The 19,012-nt window shown below is 46.8% G+C and overlaps 1 protein-coding gene across 10 annotated transcripts in view; it reads right to left on the bottom strand.

Moving 5' to 3' along the window:
• Positions 1–19,012, bottom strand: part of TLN2 (talin 2) — a 425,239-nt gene that overhangs the window by 133,177 nt on the left and 273,050 nt on the right. For all 10 annotated transcript variants that reach the window (XM_080659814.1, XM_080659812.1, XM_080659811.1 and 7 more), the window contains 9 exons: positions 16,442–16,543; positions 15,332–15,408; positions 12,477–12,657; positions 11,535–11,648; positions 9,370–9,478; positions 8,406–8,614; positions 7,725–7,823; positions 3,790–3,957; positions 2,340–2,634 (listed from right to left, as the gene is read on the bottom strand). In XM_080659814.1, the coding sequence (XP_080515940.1) occupies positions 2,340–2,634; positions 3,790–3,957; positions 7,725–7,823; positions 8,406–8,614; positions 9,370–9,478; positions 11,535–11,648; positions 12,477–12,657; positions 15,332–15,408; positions 16,442–16,543 (1,354 nt within the window). The remainder of the gene's footprint in view (positions 1–2,339; positions 2,635–3,789; positions 3,958–7,724; positions 7,824–8,405; positions 8,615–9,369; positions 9,479–11,534; positions 11,649–12,476; positions 12,658–15,331; positions 15,409–16,441; positions 16,544–19,012) is intronic.

The following is a 19,012-nucleotide window of genomic DNA, read 5'->3' on the forward strand; positions in this document are numbered from 1 at the left end:
ATGACGGGTTAATTTGCATATGCAGGCATGGAGCTGCCGGGAGGGGCGGGATGCCTGCTATGAGGGGGAGGGGGGGGGGCGGCGGAGGGAGCTACAGGAGCGGTGCTCCGGCTGGAATCGAGGACTTGCAGGCTCCTGGGCAGCCAGGAGTGAAGCCAGGGGAAGGAAGGCCTATTCTTGCACGAATATCGTGCAACGGGCCTCTAGTAAAAATAAATAAAACTGTTGAAATGTAAGAGATTTCTTCCTCTTCCTAAGGTCATTGGAGAAGAATGCTGAAGTACTGTACTGTTAAAGGTAAAAATGCTTTCAGGAAAATATGCTAAATTCAAGATGTCTTGGATTTGGATCCTGGGACAATAATAAAAGGACAACACCAGAGGAAAAACTGGTGAAATCCAGGGGTTTAGTTAACAGTAATGCACCAGTGCTGAAATCTGGGCTCTCGCAAATGTGCCCCAGGTGAGGGTGAGGCTGAAAATGCAAGAAACTGGGAGGGCAGATGAGAACTCTGCATTACTCTGCAGCTTCTCTGTAAACCTAAAAGTCTTCCAAAATAAAAGGTTTGTTAAAACAGACAAACAAAAATAACAAAAAAAGTCCAAATGTGTGGAGCAAAGTTAGGCAGGTGAACAGTTTTGGGGTGGCTGGTGTGAGTAATTTCAGCAGGCTCCACGCTGCAGGGGCTGGCCCTGGTTGCCTGGTACTTGGCCTTGGGATGACTAAGGCAGAGAATATTGCTTCCTGGCCATTTAGAGGAGGCATGGCTCAGGACACAGAAAAGTGCAAGGTAATTTTCTTTAAAAAATACTCGTTATAAAGTATTGCTCTGCATTGATGCAGAAGTAGGAAAACAGACCTCTTACAAAAAACTAGTAGGGTTAAAAATTGTGGGATCTTTCTGGAGAGAAATTGCATAGATATGTTTAAAATAAAATAAAAATGTATATAGCTATAGGCCCAGCATTCCACTGGTAGGAATTTACCCTACATAAACTGCCCCCCGCCCACCCCTCAAGTAAACCAAAATACTAAAAAGAAAGAGGGAGTTATACATGCCAACGTATACATGACTAGGAAGAATAAAAACAAATTGTTAAATGGTTAGTTCTGGAGATTTAGATGGGACCGTGATGGGCTAGGTCTGGGGAGACATACTTTTGAACGAACAGACTGAAAAGGTACATTGTACTGTATATTTTTAAATTTTCTGTATATAATGATGTTTGCCATCTTAAGAAAATACCTTTCTGGATGGAAAGAGGCTGCCCCTCCTGGGCTGGAGCATGCTACCCAGTCCTGAGCCACGCCTCCTCTAAATGGCCAGGAAGCAGTATTCTCTGCCCTCCTCATCCCAGGGCCAAGTACCAGGCGACCAGGGCCAGCCCCTGCAGCGTGGAGCCTGCTGAAATTACTCACACCAGCCAACCCAAATCTGTTCCCTCTGCCTCGCATTGCCTTCCCCACGGAAACCCCAATAAAGGCCTCAATGAAACTCTCTCCTCAATCCTGTCTTTTGCCGCCTGCTGAACCCCTGACCTTGTGTGGCACATGGTGACTTCCTCTCAGAGACCAGAGTATAGTAAACTTCCAGCAAGATTCATTTTTTTTTTTTTATCCTCACCCGAGAATATTTTTTTCCATTGATGTTTTAGAGAGAGGGGAAGGGAGGAAGAGGAGGGGGGAGAGAGAGAAACATTGATTGGTTGCCTGCCACACATGTCCTGATTGGGGCTGGGAATTGAACCCATGCCCCTTTGGTCCACAGGCCAATGCTCTAACCCAGGAGTGGGCAAACTTTTTGACTTGAGGGCCACAATGGGTTCTTAAACTGGACCGGAGGGCCGGAACAAAAGCAGGGATGGAGTGTTTGTGTGAACTAATATAAATTCAAAGTAAAGGAGCGGAGGGGAGAGCAAGAGAACCCTCCGCTCTTTCGGCTCCGCGGGCCAGATAGAACAGCCGAACGGGCCGGATCCGGCCCGCGGGCCGTAGTTTGCCCACGGCTGCTCTAACCACTGAGACAAATCAGCCAAGGCATAGCAAGATTCATTCTTGCTTCCTCCATCTCCAACGCAGACATTTGTAGAAAAGGGATTTACTGTGAATGTAAATAATTTCTTAAAAGCCTAGTTAACTGTAAATCTTTAGGTGTTGCTACGGATGGGCACATTAGGAGCCTTCCACCCTTTCCCAGGCTCAGAGAGGAAGGCTCTGGTTGAGGGTGATGAGAACTTGCCCTTGCCAGGCACCCAGGCGGCCGTCACCTGCCTTACTCCCCATCATCACTAACAGGGAACCCAACTGCCCCCCACTCCGCCCCCAGCCCAGCCCCTCACCAGCATCGCCCATGGAGCTGAAGATGCTCTCGGTGACACACATGATGGTGTCGGTGGCCTGGTCATAGCGGCCGATGGGCTCGCCTCGGCTGGCAAACTGTCGCACGTGCTGCAGGAGATCGTGCAGGGCCTGGCTGACCACGCTGGCCGCTGCGCTGACTTGCTTCAGGAGCTCGCTGTCATCTGTGGCTGCCTGGCAGGCGCGGACGCAGTTCTCCACTGAGCGGTCCACAAGCTTCCCCGCTTCGATCAGCTGCTCCTGGCACACGGGGGAGCTGATGGTGGGGCTCACCACCTGCAGGGGGATGAGAGCGGGTCTGGGCACTGTGGGTCCTCTTGGCCCCCAGAGTGCACTAGCTTTGCACCAAGTCCCTTCCTGCTCTGGGCCTCGGTTCCTTAATTACAGGACCAGGAATTAAACTAAACCATCACTGCTGTTTCTCATATTCACTACCTCACTTTGCCTTTGTGATTTTAGATGCTGCTAATTTTTATCTTTGTTAGGGATCTACAACAATCTATACTACCGACTACTTTGAAAGACATTTCCAGTATTTACCAACTATGCCTCCTCCTTCTAGAAACCTCTAAATGGAGTCTTCTGAGCCAGGATAACAAGACAACCAAAGGAACTGTATTTCTTTTTCCAGAGGCACCTGGAACTCTGCTTCATGGTGCTTTAAAGAACAGGGGATTCTGTCAGTCCCTGTGGATATGAGGAGGGGGACCATCAAGGACACCTCTGACAGGTGCTGCACATCCTCCCACAGCCTAGGGAAGGCCAGGCTGGGCCAGAGCACCGACCTGTCCTCTATGCTATGTCATCAAGTTGAGACACGGACACCTCCCATCTCCTCATGCATCATTTCATCAGATGGTGGGGGTGGGAAAGGGTATTTGAGGTCAGGCCCGAGTTAAAAAACTCAATTCTGCCATCTCCTGTTTCTGTGTAATAACATCTAAAGGCCTCAATTTCCTCTTCAGTGAACGGGGTGATGGTGATGAACGACGCTAAGTACAGGGTGTGCGCATCCTGACAACAATGACCTAAGACCTCACCACCCTCACTCCAACACTATGCAGAGTAGAAAGGGCCCCACAAACTCGGCAGTGACTTCTGGCCCCATTTATAGTGCCGTACTGCACAGCGCAAGGACCTTTGTGTGCAGGTGTAAATAAGACGTGCTGACACGTCCAAATGGGAGACACTAGAGGTGGCAGTTAGACACAGGAGGTACCTCTGCCGGGGGCCTTGAACAAAGAACAAGTGATAGAAGCAGAATTGAGCAGTTTACATAAAAATCCTATCACACCACCTAAAAAAAGACACCTGAAGCACTTAGTCTCGAACAATTTTAACAAATTTTGTCCCTGCTTCCCTGCAATGACTAGAGGCAGATAAGAGCATGTGATACTTTGTAGCCAGGGCCGGGGGTGCGAGCCGGTGTACCTTGGCACAGGCCACCAGCTGGGAGGTGGAGAGGGCACACTGGGTGGCGGCGGCAATCACCCTGTTCTGCAGGACCGTGTCTTCGGCCACTTGGGCAACATTCTTTGCCTTTAGTACCAGCATGGCAGCAGCATTGGCAACAGCTTTGGCCAAGCTCATTAAAACATCCTAAGGAAAAGAAATAAAAAACACACGAGTCATTCATTTTGTTTTTCTAATGACCCTTCAGGAAAATAAAATGTGGTGTCCACTTAACCCTTTTATTAGAATTCCATTTGACCTTCAGTACTTCAGAATAATACGTTTCCACTTATTTTTCCGAAATGTCAACTTATCTTTAGAGCTAGTTAAGGAAGGAGACTCACATCCTAATAACATATTCTCCTATACATTCATTAAGCAGCACAGGTTTACATCTAAAAGAGGTTAATTTGAGGAAACGGTTTTTATTAAAACCACTGATTAACGTCCATGCACTTATCCAATACTGAGGGTCACATCTCTTGAATGTGGTTGATGTGGTGGATCAAACGATGCTGAAATGCATCCAGATGCCACAAATACTATGTGCTGTAGGAAAAATAGAATTCATGGCCTCCAAGTCACCATGCCCCACTGTAACTTGAAAATTCATTTTTTGGATTTCTACTTTGCACAAGGATCCAAGTGATCACCACGAATTCAGCCACAACGTTGCCTCCAGAGGGCAACATTGGACATGCAGAGACAACACCTACTTCCAGAGCTAAGGGATGCTCTGCACTAAGTTATTCTCAGTGATCCGTAGCCTTCTGCAGAGGGATTAAATTATTATGAAAAGTGGGCAGGGAGTCTACATAAATAAACTAGCTACAAGCTACATAGCTTCAGCTAAGACCTCACTGAGGATGCAAGGAGCTGTGAGCCTTTAAAGATCAGCTTATGCTTCAACTCAACAAAAAGGCATTCTGCCTACAGGACGGGAAATCCTTTGATTTCGGCCACCAGCTTTGTCACCCATCTGTGTGACCTGAAGACTAACCACCGTTACACTTAATTTACATCTTTGCTTTTAATATTGAGGGTAGTTTATTTGTTTTGGAAATGCCTTCCCAAACCTATGAGCCATTTTTATTTTGAACAAACGTGTGAAGACTTCCCCAGAGGAGATGTGGTCAGAAGTCTTTATTAATTCATCAGATGATAATGAAAAGCATCTTTGATTCTGAATGCAAAGGGCACCCACAATCTTTACAACAATATTTCTTATGAGAAGATAAATTGGAAAGTCTGTCCAACCTGCACAGTTTTACATAGAGCAAAGGCCATAGGCATTGCAGTCAAATTAGAAACCGCTAAGTAAGTGCACTTTAAAATTGACAAAGCCAAGCAGTCTTAAAGGAACAGTCCAGCCCAGTCTGTTTTAGGTCTCTGAAGTTTACTGACTGTCCAGGAAAAAACCAAAGCCCGTGGTGCCAAAAGTTTAAGACGCCTTTGGGATCTAGTTGATACCTGTCTGCCGTAACTTTTAGAAATAGCTCCCAACATAGCCCAAAAAGTTACAGTTCTTGGACACCTATAGCTCAATGATCAGTGAAAACACAGCCTAAATGTCACAAATTATTAACAAGATTTAGGCTAACAACTTTCCAAAGGGTCACAGTATTCCTTCCCTCGTTATGAATCCATCTTTGCACAAAGAGACCAAGATTTGGACATGTAGACTCAGGATTATTCTAAAGGGCTTTGTTCGACTCATTTACAGAAACCCTGTTCCTAGTAATTTTGTCCAAAAAAAATACAGTTAGGAAAAGAATGTGATACTGCAGTGATAGTTGCAGACAAGGCCTTTGTCGAACTTTTCAACAAGATCACTATTATGTAGCCCGTGTAAATAAATCTTTGTTAAGTCTGGGAACATGTTGAGGACGAAAAGAAAAGCTCTGAGATCGGATCTCAAGAATCTGAAAACCAGAGTAAGAAATCCAATGTCAGGAAGCTCAGGGCTGCGCCTAACGAGGGGCTGCAGATCACCTCACGGGGGCCAGTGTTCACCCGGACGCCTTACAGAAACAAAGCTCTCCAGCCAGGCTTTCCTGGGAAGACAGCCTCCATAGGCCCAGGTCCTGAACCTGAACCTGGACCTGCTGCCTAGCTCGTCTGAACAGAAACAAAGATTAGGAAGCAGTTTACATTTACAGGTGATGAAAATGTCGAAGGAAAGAAAGGCAGTCTTCAACACACAAGGATGCCTGAGATGTCTTAAGGAAGGACTGTGACTTCCCTCTCAACCTTCCCGAACACTGTGGGGAAACAGTATTTTTGAGGAAAGTACATTGATCACTTCAAGATAATGAAGCCTAGAAAACCAAGCATGGAATCTCGAATTCACACAGTTCCTTAGTAAGCGTCTGCCTACGAAGAATTATCTGCTCTAATCGAAAAAGCAAAGGGCTCTTTGGGATCTGAGTAAGGAGAAGTCAGGATGGGGACACAATTAGCTTGGAGTTAGTGGGATATATGCCAGGAATGCTGGATTGTGGGTCTCACCCCCATCACGAGGTGAATGTTTGAGCACTGAGGTGTTATTGCAGGGTATGAATGAGTCCCATGGCTCCAGCACCACAGGTGTGGATGAGGAGGAGAAACAATACATGTGTGGATGGAATTGCATGTTTCGTGAATCACAAGATATATGGTCATGTCTTAGTGTAACGTGCATCTTGCGTTGATGAGATTTGGTAGTGCTAAATAAAATGGCATGCAAAACTGCCACCCAAGAAGCTAGAAACTTAAATGCCAGAGTAAAGCTGAATGATCTTTTTATTCTCAATTCTGCAGAATTCCTGAACACTGAACTGGACATGGGTTTTGGAGAAGGGCATCTTCCCAGAGGACCTGGGCTCGAACTGCAACCATTTAATTAAAATGTATTGATACACAATTTGCAAAATTAAGATTTAAAAAGAGGAGAAAGAGGAGTGGAGGGCATCTGCCCGTGAGTATGTAAGAGAAGCTCATTCGAGCCCAAGGCTCCCAGCAGCAGGCCTCGGCACCTCATCTGTGGTGGCTGGCAATGGAGGCTGACAAGTTGATATCCCGTCTGAGCTGGCAGTACATCAAAGCAGCTGCAAACAGTGGCTACAGCTGTTCACCAGAGAGCAGAGAGCACATGCCCATGGTATTGAAAATGAAGGGTGACAAAAAACCACTTCACCGCGTTTGTGATTTTGGATGACACAGACTGACAATAGACACACCTCTAAATATGAAAGAAAGCCTGTGCTGTGTGTGTGTGAATGCTCAGCACACTCGGTCACTCTCATATGTGGACTCTAGGGTAATTCAATTAAAAACTGCCTCCAGGCCCAGCCAGTGTTGCTCAGTGGTTGAGCGTCCACCTATGAACCAGGAGGTCACGGATCGATTCCTGGTCAGGGCACATACCCGGGTTGCGAGCTTGATCCCCAGTGTGGGGTGTGTAGGAGGCAGCCGATCAATGATTCTTTCTCATCATTGATGTTCCTTTCTCTCTCTCCCTCTTCCTTCCTCTCTGAAATCAATAAAAATATATTTTAAGAAAACAAAAACAACAACAAAAACTGCCCTCAAATAGATAAAACAAGATTGGCCATGAGTTGATAGTTGGGAAGTCTCGGTGGTAGATACAAGGGAGTTCATGATATTATTCCCTTCACTCTTGTGTTTAAAAAATGTCAGTATATTGACCAATGAGAACAGTTAAATAAGTGCTTTACAATGATGACTGTAAGTGAAATGAGTTTTCCAATTAAAAAAATTAAATTAACACACAAACACCTCACCCCCAAGATAATCCACCCCAATCTTATTCTTGACAGCTCAAGGAAGATTTGGTTTTACATTACATTTTCCCCGTTTGGGTCTAGACCATCACTTAGGCTCCTTTCCAAGACTATGGGCTGCAAATATCTTACTTGGAATCGCTCATCAGTCTCGTTCTCTCCGATCTGTCTCAGAAGATCCCCACTGGCCTGTCCAATGCTTCCAGCAGCCGTCAAAACCGTCTGTCGGGGCTATGAACAAAGAACACACATTGGTTGGAAGGAAAATGCACTTCCTGCGCAGTACCAACAGACAGGCAGTGCCGGGAGGGAACCTGCAGGATTGGCAGTACTGCACCTAAACGAGAGTCTCCGACTCTCTGCCAGCCAGGAGACATAACATCCTGGCCAAATCTGTGCGAGGAAGTGCCTGAGGCCTCACAAACCAGTGGATGGATTTGAAACGTTCAATGACGAAGTCTTGTTCAGCTGGTAGGAAGGTGATTCATGCTTTATGGAATTTAGAGTGCAAAACTTGTATCCCTTTTAAATGTGTATTTGTCACATCTGTTCATTTCTGAGGCTGCATCCCATCAAGTACCTTGGGGGCAGGGAGGGAGAAGGGAGGCTTCCTACTAAGAGCTCAACTAGTCCTGAATGTTGAACCATTGGTTTTGCACCCAGTTTAACAACTTGCAACCCTACTGCGTTTTCACGTGCCCCATCAGGATGGAAGGAACAGCTCTGGAAGCAAGAGCCCCATCCCATCCCTGGAACTCAAAGGCTGCACCTGTCGCAGCAGAACCCAAGAAACAGCTTGCCCCAAGAGCTCACCTCTCCAGAGGTAGGCTGCACAGCTTTCAGCAAGTCCGACACTGCCCCGGCGAGGGTCCTTGCAGCTCTGAGCAAGTCCTCCCCGCTGCCCACCTCATCGTCCATGAGGGCCGCCAAGAGCTTCACGCCCTTGGACATCTCCGTCAGGTTGGAAGAAATGGTGGTGATGGCACATCCCACAGCTGTGTAGTCCGTGTCTGCCGGGTCACCTGGGCAGAGGAGGACCATCTCGGTCAAAGGAGGGTGGTGAAGAGGGAGGAGAGTTGGACAGGAGGTAGGTGGCCAGGGGGCAGCAGCTCACCACCCACCACTCTGCAGGAGTCAGACACAGGCACTGCATGTGCACAGTGAGACGGGTGGCTCCCTGTCTCCAAGGTGCTGCTCTTCACAGGCGCCTTCACCCTGAGGCACCTACAGTGAAATGCTGAGCACAAGCACCTTTGAAATTCCAAAGGAAGGCTGAGCATCTCACGGCCTTTTGCATTAGGCCGCTGTCAGCAGCTTAGGGAAGTCAACTCTGCTGCTGGAACCGTTAGGCTGCTCAGGGAAGCGAAGACATTCCTTGGCCCGCACTTGACAGTGCTGGGAGGGGAGTGATGCTATGGCAGAAGAGACTATTCCTGGACAAGACAGGAGGCGCACACGACGGGTCTCGTCACTCAGACTGTAAGCTCCCAGAAGGGAGAAACAGGCCTCCACATACTTTAAAGTATGTCCAGCCACTGATGAACAAGGAGAAGGGTGATGTAAGTGCTTTTTAATGATGCTACATGATACAGACACAAAGGGATGGATATTCTCCACATTTCTTCTGGGTCAGTGGGAGAAAATGCCTGAAGTACACAGGGTGCCTAAAAATAGACTGTCGTCTCACAATATGAAAATCTGTTTCAATCAAAGAACCTTTTTTAAAAAACCACACAAAAAACCCCCACAACATACCACAAACCCCTCAGGGTCTTACCGGCAGTGAGGTTAACAACTGAAGCTGTTCCAGCTGTGATGGCATCGACCTGAGAGTGGATTTCGTGTTTGGATTCGTCGACTTTATTCTGAACCCATACCCTAGACGCCTGCAAAACCAGACAAGCACATGACACAATCACTGCACAGAATTACCCGGGAAACCAGAGAAGTCATGCCATAAAATGAGACCAGTGTTCTGGCTATGCTCTTACTGGGCCGACACCAACGAGGCCCTGAAGTCATCTTAAACAATGTCTGTAACAGGCCTTTTGCTCCTGCATTGAGGCTAAACAGCATGTAAATTTTCCATGTTTTTTACGCGGTTTTGTTGTTGTTTTTAAACTTTTAAGATCTTACAAAAATTCTATGTAGCTTTATTTGGGTGAATTCAATAAAAATGAGAATAGTTGATGTCTCATGATAATACCGCATGTTAGCACCAGCAATTGTTGCTAATTTTTTCCTTGTTTTTTAGAGAAAAGGTATAGAATTAGGGTGTCTCAGCTCATGAGTGTTCTCTGTCAATGTGGGGATTGTCTTCTGTTACAACATGAATGCCACGTAGATGTGATTCCTTTCCTGGTAGGATTTTGCGGGGGTAGATGGGTCAAGACCCCTGTTCTATATCCAGCTTTACCACTAACAAGTGGTACAACCTTGGGCAAATTACATCCAGGCCCTGAACCTCACATTTCTTACACTGTAGGAATTCAGTGGTCTCTCACAGCCTTCTCAGCTCTTACAGTTTATGTTCATGGGAACCTATAGATAGAAAATTCTCTTTTCTGGCATTTCTGGACTTAGTCAAATGATCATCTACACTATTAATGGCAACCCTATGGAAATATACTGATGCTGATCTGTTCCCTAAGACATTTCAAAAATACTAATCTATTCTGGATGTGCCTAGCACTACTAATATGTTTTGTATACTAATTCTTAGAAAATTGATGAAGCAGAATGTTAAATCCCAGTATATTGAAACTCTGCCTTACAATTGTGCTGAGTTTGGGAGTCTGCCATATGTTTCACTCTGACGTTCCCCAGAGCAAATGTTTAATGATTTCTGGGAGACACGGCACTGAGACAAGCAGCACCCTGCGTGTATACAAGTACAAAAATGAACAACACGGCTTCAGGGAGAACTTGGAGCAGTTTATCCTGGCTGGACAAGATGAGCTACAGCCTGTATCTTGGTTCTGGCCCCTATGATGACCTTGTCAGTCCTAAAACAGTGGAATTCAACCCTGGCTGCCCATTAGAGTCACCTGGGAAGGTAGAAAAGCAGTTACCCAAGCCCCACCCCCAGAGACACAGATTTGTTGGGTTTGAGCCTTAGGCTTTGGCCTTAAAGCTCCTCAGGTGATTCTAATGTGCAAAGGAGGGCTGAGAAGAACTAAAATGTAGATTCTGATTCCAAAGGGGAAGGCCTACGATTTTGCACTCTCAGGAAACCCCAAGTGTTGCCAGTGCTGCTGGCCCCTGGACTATGATCTGCAAAGCAAGGGGCCCGGTGATTCCATGCAGTAGTAGCTACAGGACCGCAGCTAATTACCCCGCCCTGCTGAATAGCTCAGGTGCAGCGGTTCTCAAAGCATGGTCCCCAGAAAAGTGGCAACAGCATCACCAGAGACCTTGCTGGACATGCATATCCTCAGGCCCCGCCCCACACCTACTGAGTCAGAGGCAACCTGTTTGAACAAGCCCTCCTTGCAGTACCGATGCATGCTAAGGTTTGAAACCCACTTGTAATAATAAAAGCAGCTGATACTCATGAGCTCTCACGTGTGTTAGGTGCTTTATTAAGAACTCTGCACGTGATTAGATTATCGAGTCCTCATGACCAACCTACTTATGGATGACAAATGGAGGCTTAGAGGAAGTTGACAGATTCACATAGCCACTGAGCAGTGGAGATGGGGATTGAGCCCACATGATGTGACTCTAGGGCCCAAGCTGTGAGCCCTCGCCAGGTACTGCCAACAGCCAATAGCACCCTATGATTCTCTCCTCCTAGAAGAATCAACACCTCATTGTCTTGGAAAAGACATGGTTTTCACTTCACCTGGCTGAAGAAAGAGATGCACCTGGCTGTGTCCAGAGTGCACAGCCCTCTGTCCTGCCTGGGCAGAGACAGTGAATGAAACCACGTGCAATATTTACCATATCCTGGCCGAGAGGCGGCAGTGAGTCAAGCTCGCTGAGGTCATCCTGGGCCTGCTGGACAGCATGCATACTCGTGTTGATGGTTCCCATGAGGGCCTGCTGGGCCGAGGTCTGCAAAGACAGATGGACACAAAGTGGTCATACCATGGCTCCAGCCCTGACACAGCCCCCTACACAAAATGAGTTGAAACTGAACCCCTGCTAAAGACAAAGTGACCCAGGGCACAACTCCAAACTGCCCAAACCACCTCTCATTGGACAACTTAGTTGACAAGAAGGCTCAGAAAGAGTCCTTGTGAGGGAGCTAAGGGGATCCAGTCCTCGAGTACTGAATATAAAAGACCTCAGGCATGGGAAGCGTGTGTTACACCAGAACTCTTCCTGGTAAACAAGTAAGGATTCCACCTCCACCTATAGCCAACATGCCTCTTCGGAGTCACATTACTTCTGAGCTTCCGTCTCTTCAGCTTTCAAACAGTTCTTGCCCCAAAGCACAGGATCCCTGAGCAGACCCGAGAGAGACACTGCAGCAGGGGATCCATCACAGTGGAAGGAACCAATGATCCACTGGGGGGAGGGGGTGTGGTTCACTATAGACGGGTCTACTCCTAAGACTCTCCGAGGGGTATCTGGGCTAATTAGCAGCTTGACACTGCTAAGGCAGGGAAGCAGGTTTCTACCCGTCACATAGAGAGGACACTGTTTCTCTGCCAGCCCCAGAGGACAACTGTGATCCTAGACAGGAAGCTACCAGTGCAACTCAATTAAAAGGAAACATGCTGAGAGTTAGGCATCAGGACTGCACAGCTGAAGAGCCAGGGTCCAGACAGGAGCTAGCAAGAGTGTGGATGGCACACAGCCTAGCCCCACGCCAGCGCCCCTCCCTGCACACCAGAGGCAGCACCCTGACGTGCAGGGTGAGTTCCCGGGAAGCCTCACCAGCGGGGGCATGTGGCCTCGGTGCATCTGCCCAACCATGACCTGCTGCTGCGGCGAGGGCATGCTTCCAATGTTGAAGGTCTCTGGCCCGCTGGAGCCCGAGCGCATCACGGCCGGCAGTGCCACGGAGCCGTGCTCCACCTTGCCGGTCCGGTTGAACTGCTGCTGCAGGATGGTGGACCTGTGGGGCACAGGCAGTTGGTCACTGTGAGATGGCTACTCATGTGCAATGTCATAGACACCACAACTGTCACGAATATTTGCTGCTTTGTGCTGTGGAGGCCAACTGAAAAGAGGCACGCATAGACAGGACTGTGAATGAAGAGGCAGACTAAAATGCTCCATGGAAGAAGAACCCTGAGGTGAATGCTTTTAAAATAGTACTATAAATAACCACTCCCAATGGAGTCAATAGGTTCACGGTATATGCAATCAGTTGTTCTTCAACACACACAGAGAGAGTCCTATAACAAAGAAGTTCCAGGTATACCAGTGAGTTTTGTATACATTGACCTATTCAGCAAATCCTACTGAAATAGCATTCGTTCCACAAATACCTACTGTGTGCCAGGTTCTATTCTAGGCATGGGAACATTTATCCTTAGCTTAAAGGGAGAAGTATGGAAATAAACTTAAAGAAATCTCCAGAGCTTCGACCCCCTCCTGCAGATCTAATGCCATTGGCCATGAAGGATGTTCAAACACCCTTGGAGCCTTGATGATGGGACAGATGCTTTCAGCTGAAGTCTGGGAAGAGTCTTTGGGCTTCCAATAAAGCATAATATATCAATCTTTCACTGCTTAATATTTTCTTCAAATGAATGATGAGTGCAAAGGACTTTGAACATATGAAGCTAAGAAGTCTGAGGATGGCATATCTTTCTTAGTAGCCCAGTGGACAAACCCATAGGGGGAGTCTGGAGGAGTCTGTGTGCTGTGGGAGGGGGCAGGGTTGGTGAGCACTTGCATTTAGGGGCAGAAGCCTCTGTTCCAGAGTATTCAGACCATCATGGATCACTCCCCCTTTCCAGGGCAAAGCTATGAGCCATGCTAGGACACCAAGCAGCAGGCATGCATGGAGAAACATCACTGTCTATGGTGGGTGTGACACTAGGGAGAGGGGTCTGTGGCTCCTGTAGGAGGTCAGCTGAAAGCTGAGATCCCACCAATGTCTAGCAGGAGTCCTCAAACTATGGCCTGCGGGCCACATGCGGCCCGCCGAGGACATTTATCTGGCCCGCCAGGTGCCGCTGCCTGTCCTGCTTAGCAGCCGACTCGTCCCGGGCCCGCAGTGCGCATAGGAATTTGTTCATAGTTTTTTTTTTAAACTATAGTCCGGCCCTCCAACGGTCTGAGGGACAGTGAACTGGCCCCCTATTTAAAAAGTTTGAGGACCCTGGTCTAATGCAAGGAGAAGTGGAAGATCTAGCGATGCAACCACCTGGACCATTTTTCCTGTAGGCCTTGACCAGCCCCTATCCTGATGCCCAAGGGTGGGGAAGAGGGCAGGACTCTGGGCTCAGACACTTGCTGAGCTCTTCCTAGGTGAACTGCAAGTGCAGCAGAGCCCTTTGAAGTGAATGCCACACCCTGTCAGGAAGTACTCACTAATTTCCACCTAATGTTATTAATAATTCTGAGAACTTAAGGAGTTTTGCCAGAGGTAGCAAGCACAGTACTTGAAATGAGTTACATCAAGTTTGGTTCCAACCTGTGTACTGATGGGACAAATGGAAAAACACCTTCAAGGTGATTATGAAGCAAATTGTGAGAAAGAGGTGCAGGGTGGTGATGATAGAGAAACAAGTACTATGACTAAACAAGTTCAAATGCTGGGATCTCTCCAATTTCCTGGCACTGTGCTAGAGGGAATATCACAAGATCTGAATCTGAGTAAAGGCACTGCCACATGAATGCATCTCAACTAACTCCCATGAGCTTCTGTTTCTGTATCTATGAATGGCAGAGGACAACATGTGGGTACCTCTGCCATAAGGGTTGTTGTTGGGACCAAATAAGATAGAATGTGGGACACACACAATAAAAACAAAAAAGTTATTTCAATGCTCTGTTTAACAAAAAAAAAGGGGGGGGGGCTGCACAGGTTTCCATTCAATGGGGCTAAATTGAGATAGTTTTGAATTTAATATGATGATGATGATGATGATGATGATGATGATGATGATGATGGCAACAGCAAACATTCATTCTGTGCCAGGCATTGTTTTATGTGCTTCATTAGCAAGTCAATCATCAAAATAAACCTTATAAGGAGGTATTATCATTATTCCCATTTTATAAATGAGATCAAGGCGGGGGGAGCAGAGAAAATTCATAATGTCCACAAACCTGAAAATAAAAAATACAGCCCCCAGATCTGAACCCCAAGTTTGGCTGCAGCGTCCATGTTCTTACCCACTTCCTTCTGCAACATTACAATGTGTGTACCAAGTGTGGCGTGTCCCAAGTGGCCCACAGACAGTAACTCCTCCACTGGCTGGATTCCTACCCCCAAAGGGACAGGATCAAACAAAAGCGTGATCTGCAGCCCTTTAATGAAAAGGATGCAGTTTATGAGGTTTACATCAGAAATGCAGACCAGGACTCCTGAATGTTCCCTGCCGCTGAAGACGGATTAAATACCTGTTCAGCGTCTCCCTGAAATAGTCCCCAGCTCCTCAGACACCCTGAGCACCGACACTGATGGTCTGGGACCACACTTCAACAAGCCAGACTCATCGACATCATCCACTATCTTCTCCATGTGAAGAACTTCCAGGCAACAGGCCCAGAGTGGGCAGGACCCCTGCCATGCAGTGGGAAAGCAGTTCTCTAGCGCTCTTAACGACACTTACTTTTTTGGGGAGACGGACTCTTCTAACATAGTTGACTCCTCATCACCCTCTAGTCCAAATCTATCTTTACTTTGTTTCTGGAGGTAAAACAAAACACAGAAACAAAAATCAGCAGGTCTTTACACAAGAACGTTTTAAAAGGTGTCACACAAGCAAAATTGTGGAAGTTTATAGCAAATTCCTTAGATTGGATATTTAATAAGTTATGGGTGAACAAAGGCCATAACAATAAAAAATAAATTATTTACTATGCAGAGATATATAATGTCTTCTGCATTTATTATTGCACAGACCTAATTTTATATGGTTAAAATCAAGATGCAGATATTAATATTCTAGTACCGTGGTCGGCAAACTGCGGCTCGCGAGCCACATGTGGCTCTTTGGCCCCTTGAGTGTGGCTCTTCCACAAAATACCACGGCCTGGGCGAGTCTATTTTGAAGAAGTGGCGTTAGAAGAAGTTTAAGTTTAAAAAATTTGGCTCTCAAAAGAAATTTCAATTGTTGTACTGTTGATATTTGGCTCCAAAGACTAATGAGTTTGCCGACCACTGCTTTAGTAGAACTTGGTTCTTTGAATGGACTGTATCTAAAAGCTTTAGCAAACTTGTCTGTATACCATGATGGCATATAACCCTGTTATATTTGGGGAATAAAAACAACATGAAAAATGCAAAAAACATCTTCAGACCCTTAATCTGAGCTCCTACAGAGGCTGGAAAATGTAACATAACTACCTAGAGAGGAAGATGCCGAGGGGTTAGTTAGGTTCATTCATTAGCTAAGTGATGCACTACCACTAATTACCCGGCAGTCAATGATACAGATGATCTGCAGCAAAATCAGAAATTCTCACAGGATCTTTAGGTCAAAGACCACACACTCAAGCAATCTCAACATCATAGATTAAATTAGTGAATCAAGTACTTCAAATAAGGCATTTTTGTTTTTTGTTTATCCAGGTAGCCATATCATCTAAACCAGCCGTCGCCACCCTTTTGGACCTCATGGACCACCAGTGGTCCGTGGACCACCAGTTGGCAACTGCTGATCTAAACCGAGTCTTAATAAAGAAACCTTGCTTTTTCAATTGGCATCAGTAGGAAATACCTTTTTGAGGATGATATCAATGTAGCCTGCAATCAGCTGGGATATTTGCTCTCCCTCAGTGGTTTGCACTGAGTAGTAACTCTCCTGATATTCCCCAAAATCCTGGAGGGAGAAAGCAGCATTAGGAGAAATATAATAAATCAGATATATTAGCAGTTTTAAAGGTGAGAAGGTCCAAGTTCAAGATGGCATAGACTTAACATGTCCCTGCTCTTCCCCTCTAACTATAACCAAACATCCAAAATCTTATTTGACAAACAGAGTAAAAGGGCTCTCAAAGCTCAAAAGGTGAACTAGCAGGGGGCCTCAGACCTTGAGAAGCCACATCCACTGACTTCCTGTGTTTTATTTTATACTAGAGGCCCAGTGCATGAAATTTGTGCATGGGTAGGGTCCCTAGGCCTAGCCAGTGATGAGGGCTGATCGGGGCCTTCCGGCTGCCAGCTGGGGACTTCCTTCATTTTGTGCCGCCCACTGTGGTCAGCGCACATCATAGTGAGCAATCGAACTTCCGGTGTCCTGGTTGAACTCCCAAGGGGACACTTTGCATATTAGCCTTTTATATATATAGATCCCTTTACTCCACGCTTGGGTACTAGAGAGGCCCAACACTTGGAACCTCCAACAAGCAATTTTTGAAAAGCCTGTTCTCTGTGGCAAAAGGAGCAGAAGAGGAAAGCCCAACAGAGACCTCATTGGGAGCCCCAACCCAGCTCCACAGCCTGGGCTGTGTTCACCAGCGGCCTCAGAGCAATGAAAGCCCAGGCTGTCCCAGCCTCTGCTCCACAATCCAGGCAGGCAGGTGGTTTGATCTTCTGCAGTGAAATCCTGTGTCTCCCTGTCTTCCACCCAGTGGCATAACAAGACTCAGGTCCAGTGGCTTCTGCCTCCCCGCAGAGGTCACCCAGCAGTAGCAGGTAGCCCAGGGAAGTGCTCTCCTCCCTCACAGACAGCAGCAACAAGGTCTGAGCAACAATCCCAGCAGTGTCAAAGGAACAAAGGAGTCCAGAATAGCACTGCATAGGTTCAGAAAATGAATTGTCATTGCAACTAAAGCACACAAAGGTAGGCTTACAACTAAATCTACATAAGGTGACTGGTAAAATAGAAAATTTAAATCAGATCATGAGTCTTCTAATATATAACCAAAATGTCTAGGATTCAACTGAAAATCACTATTTATATCAAGAACCAGGACAACTACAATATGAATAAGAAAAGATAATCAATTGATGCCAATACTGAGATGAATCAGATATTGGAATTCTCTGATAGGGGTTTTAAAGTAGCCATCATAAAAAATGTTTCAATCAATTAGAAATTCTCTTGAAACAAGTGAAAATATTGGAAAGTTTCAAAGTAGAAATGTAAGTAATTAAAAAGATGAAATGAAAATTATAGAACTGAAAAATGCAATAACCAAAATAAAATAGTAGTGTAGAGATGAGAGATGACAGAATCAGTAAACTTGAATTTAGTCAATCAGAGCATTAGAGAGGAAATTGATAGAACAAGCAGAGCTTCAAGGATCTATGGGACAACAAACAGCAAAAGATCTAATCCTATATAATAAAAAAATAATATGCAAATTGACCATCACACATTCACAAGATGGCTGCCTATGACCAGGCCGGCAGGGGGATTAGTGAGGGATGACCAAATGACTGAACAGCAGGCTGTGTGGGGTGACCAGGCCAGCGGGGGCGGGGGCAGTTGGGGGCAACCAGGCCGGCATGGGGGGGGCAGTTGGGGGCAACCAGGCCGGTGGGGGCGTGCAGTTGGGGGTGACCAGGCCAGCAGGGGAGCAGTTGGAGGTGATTAGGCTGGCATGGGGGAGAAGTGAGGTGTGACTAGGCCAGCAGGGGGTCAGTTGGGGGCAACCAGGCTGGCAGAGGGGTCAGTTAGGAGCAACCCGGCTGGCAGGGGGGAGAGTAAGGGGTGACCAGGCCAGTTGGGGGCAGGCAGTTAGGAGCAACCAGGCCGGCAGGGAAGGGGCAGTTGGGGGCGACCTAGCCGGCCCAGGGGCAGTTAGGGGTGATCAGGCCAGCACGCAGAGGCAGTGAGGGCTGATCAGGCTGGCAGGTGGGGAGCAGTTAGGGGTGACCAGGCAGGCAGGCAGGTGAGCAATTAGGAGCCAGTGGTCCAGGATTGTGAGAGGGAGGTCGGACTGCCAGTTTAGGCCTGATCGGGCATAAACTGGCAGTCAGACATCCCCTGAGGCATCCCAGATTGGAGAGGGTACAGGCTGGGCTGAGGGGGACCTTCCCCCTGTGCACAAATTTCATGCACCGGGCCTCTAGCATCATCATCAGAATCCCAGAAGGAGAGAACAGTGTGAGACCAAAAAAAAAAAAAAAAAAAAAAAAAAAGTATTTGAAGAAATACTGGCTGAAAACATCCCCAAAATAAAGAAGCTAAGCAAACCCCAAACAGAACAATCCCTAAGAAATCCACACCAATAACTTCTAAAAATAATTGATTTCAGTGAAACAAGGACATACAGGAAGCAACAGGAGAGCCTAGGCTGGGCTGCTCTGGCTCACTGGGAAGTCAGAGAAAAGGGGGCCTCGG

The sequence above is a fragment of the Plecotus auritus genome (assembly GCF_963455305.1).
Source record: "Plecotus auritus genome assembly, chromosome: 1".
Lineage (NCBI taxonomy): Eukaryota > Metazoa > Chordata > Mammalia > Chiroptera > Vespertilionidae > Plecotus > Plecotus auritus.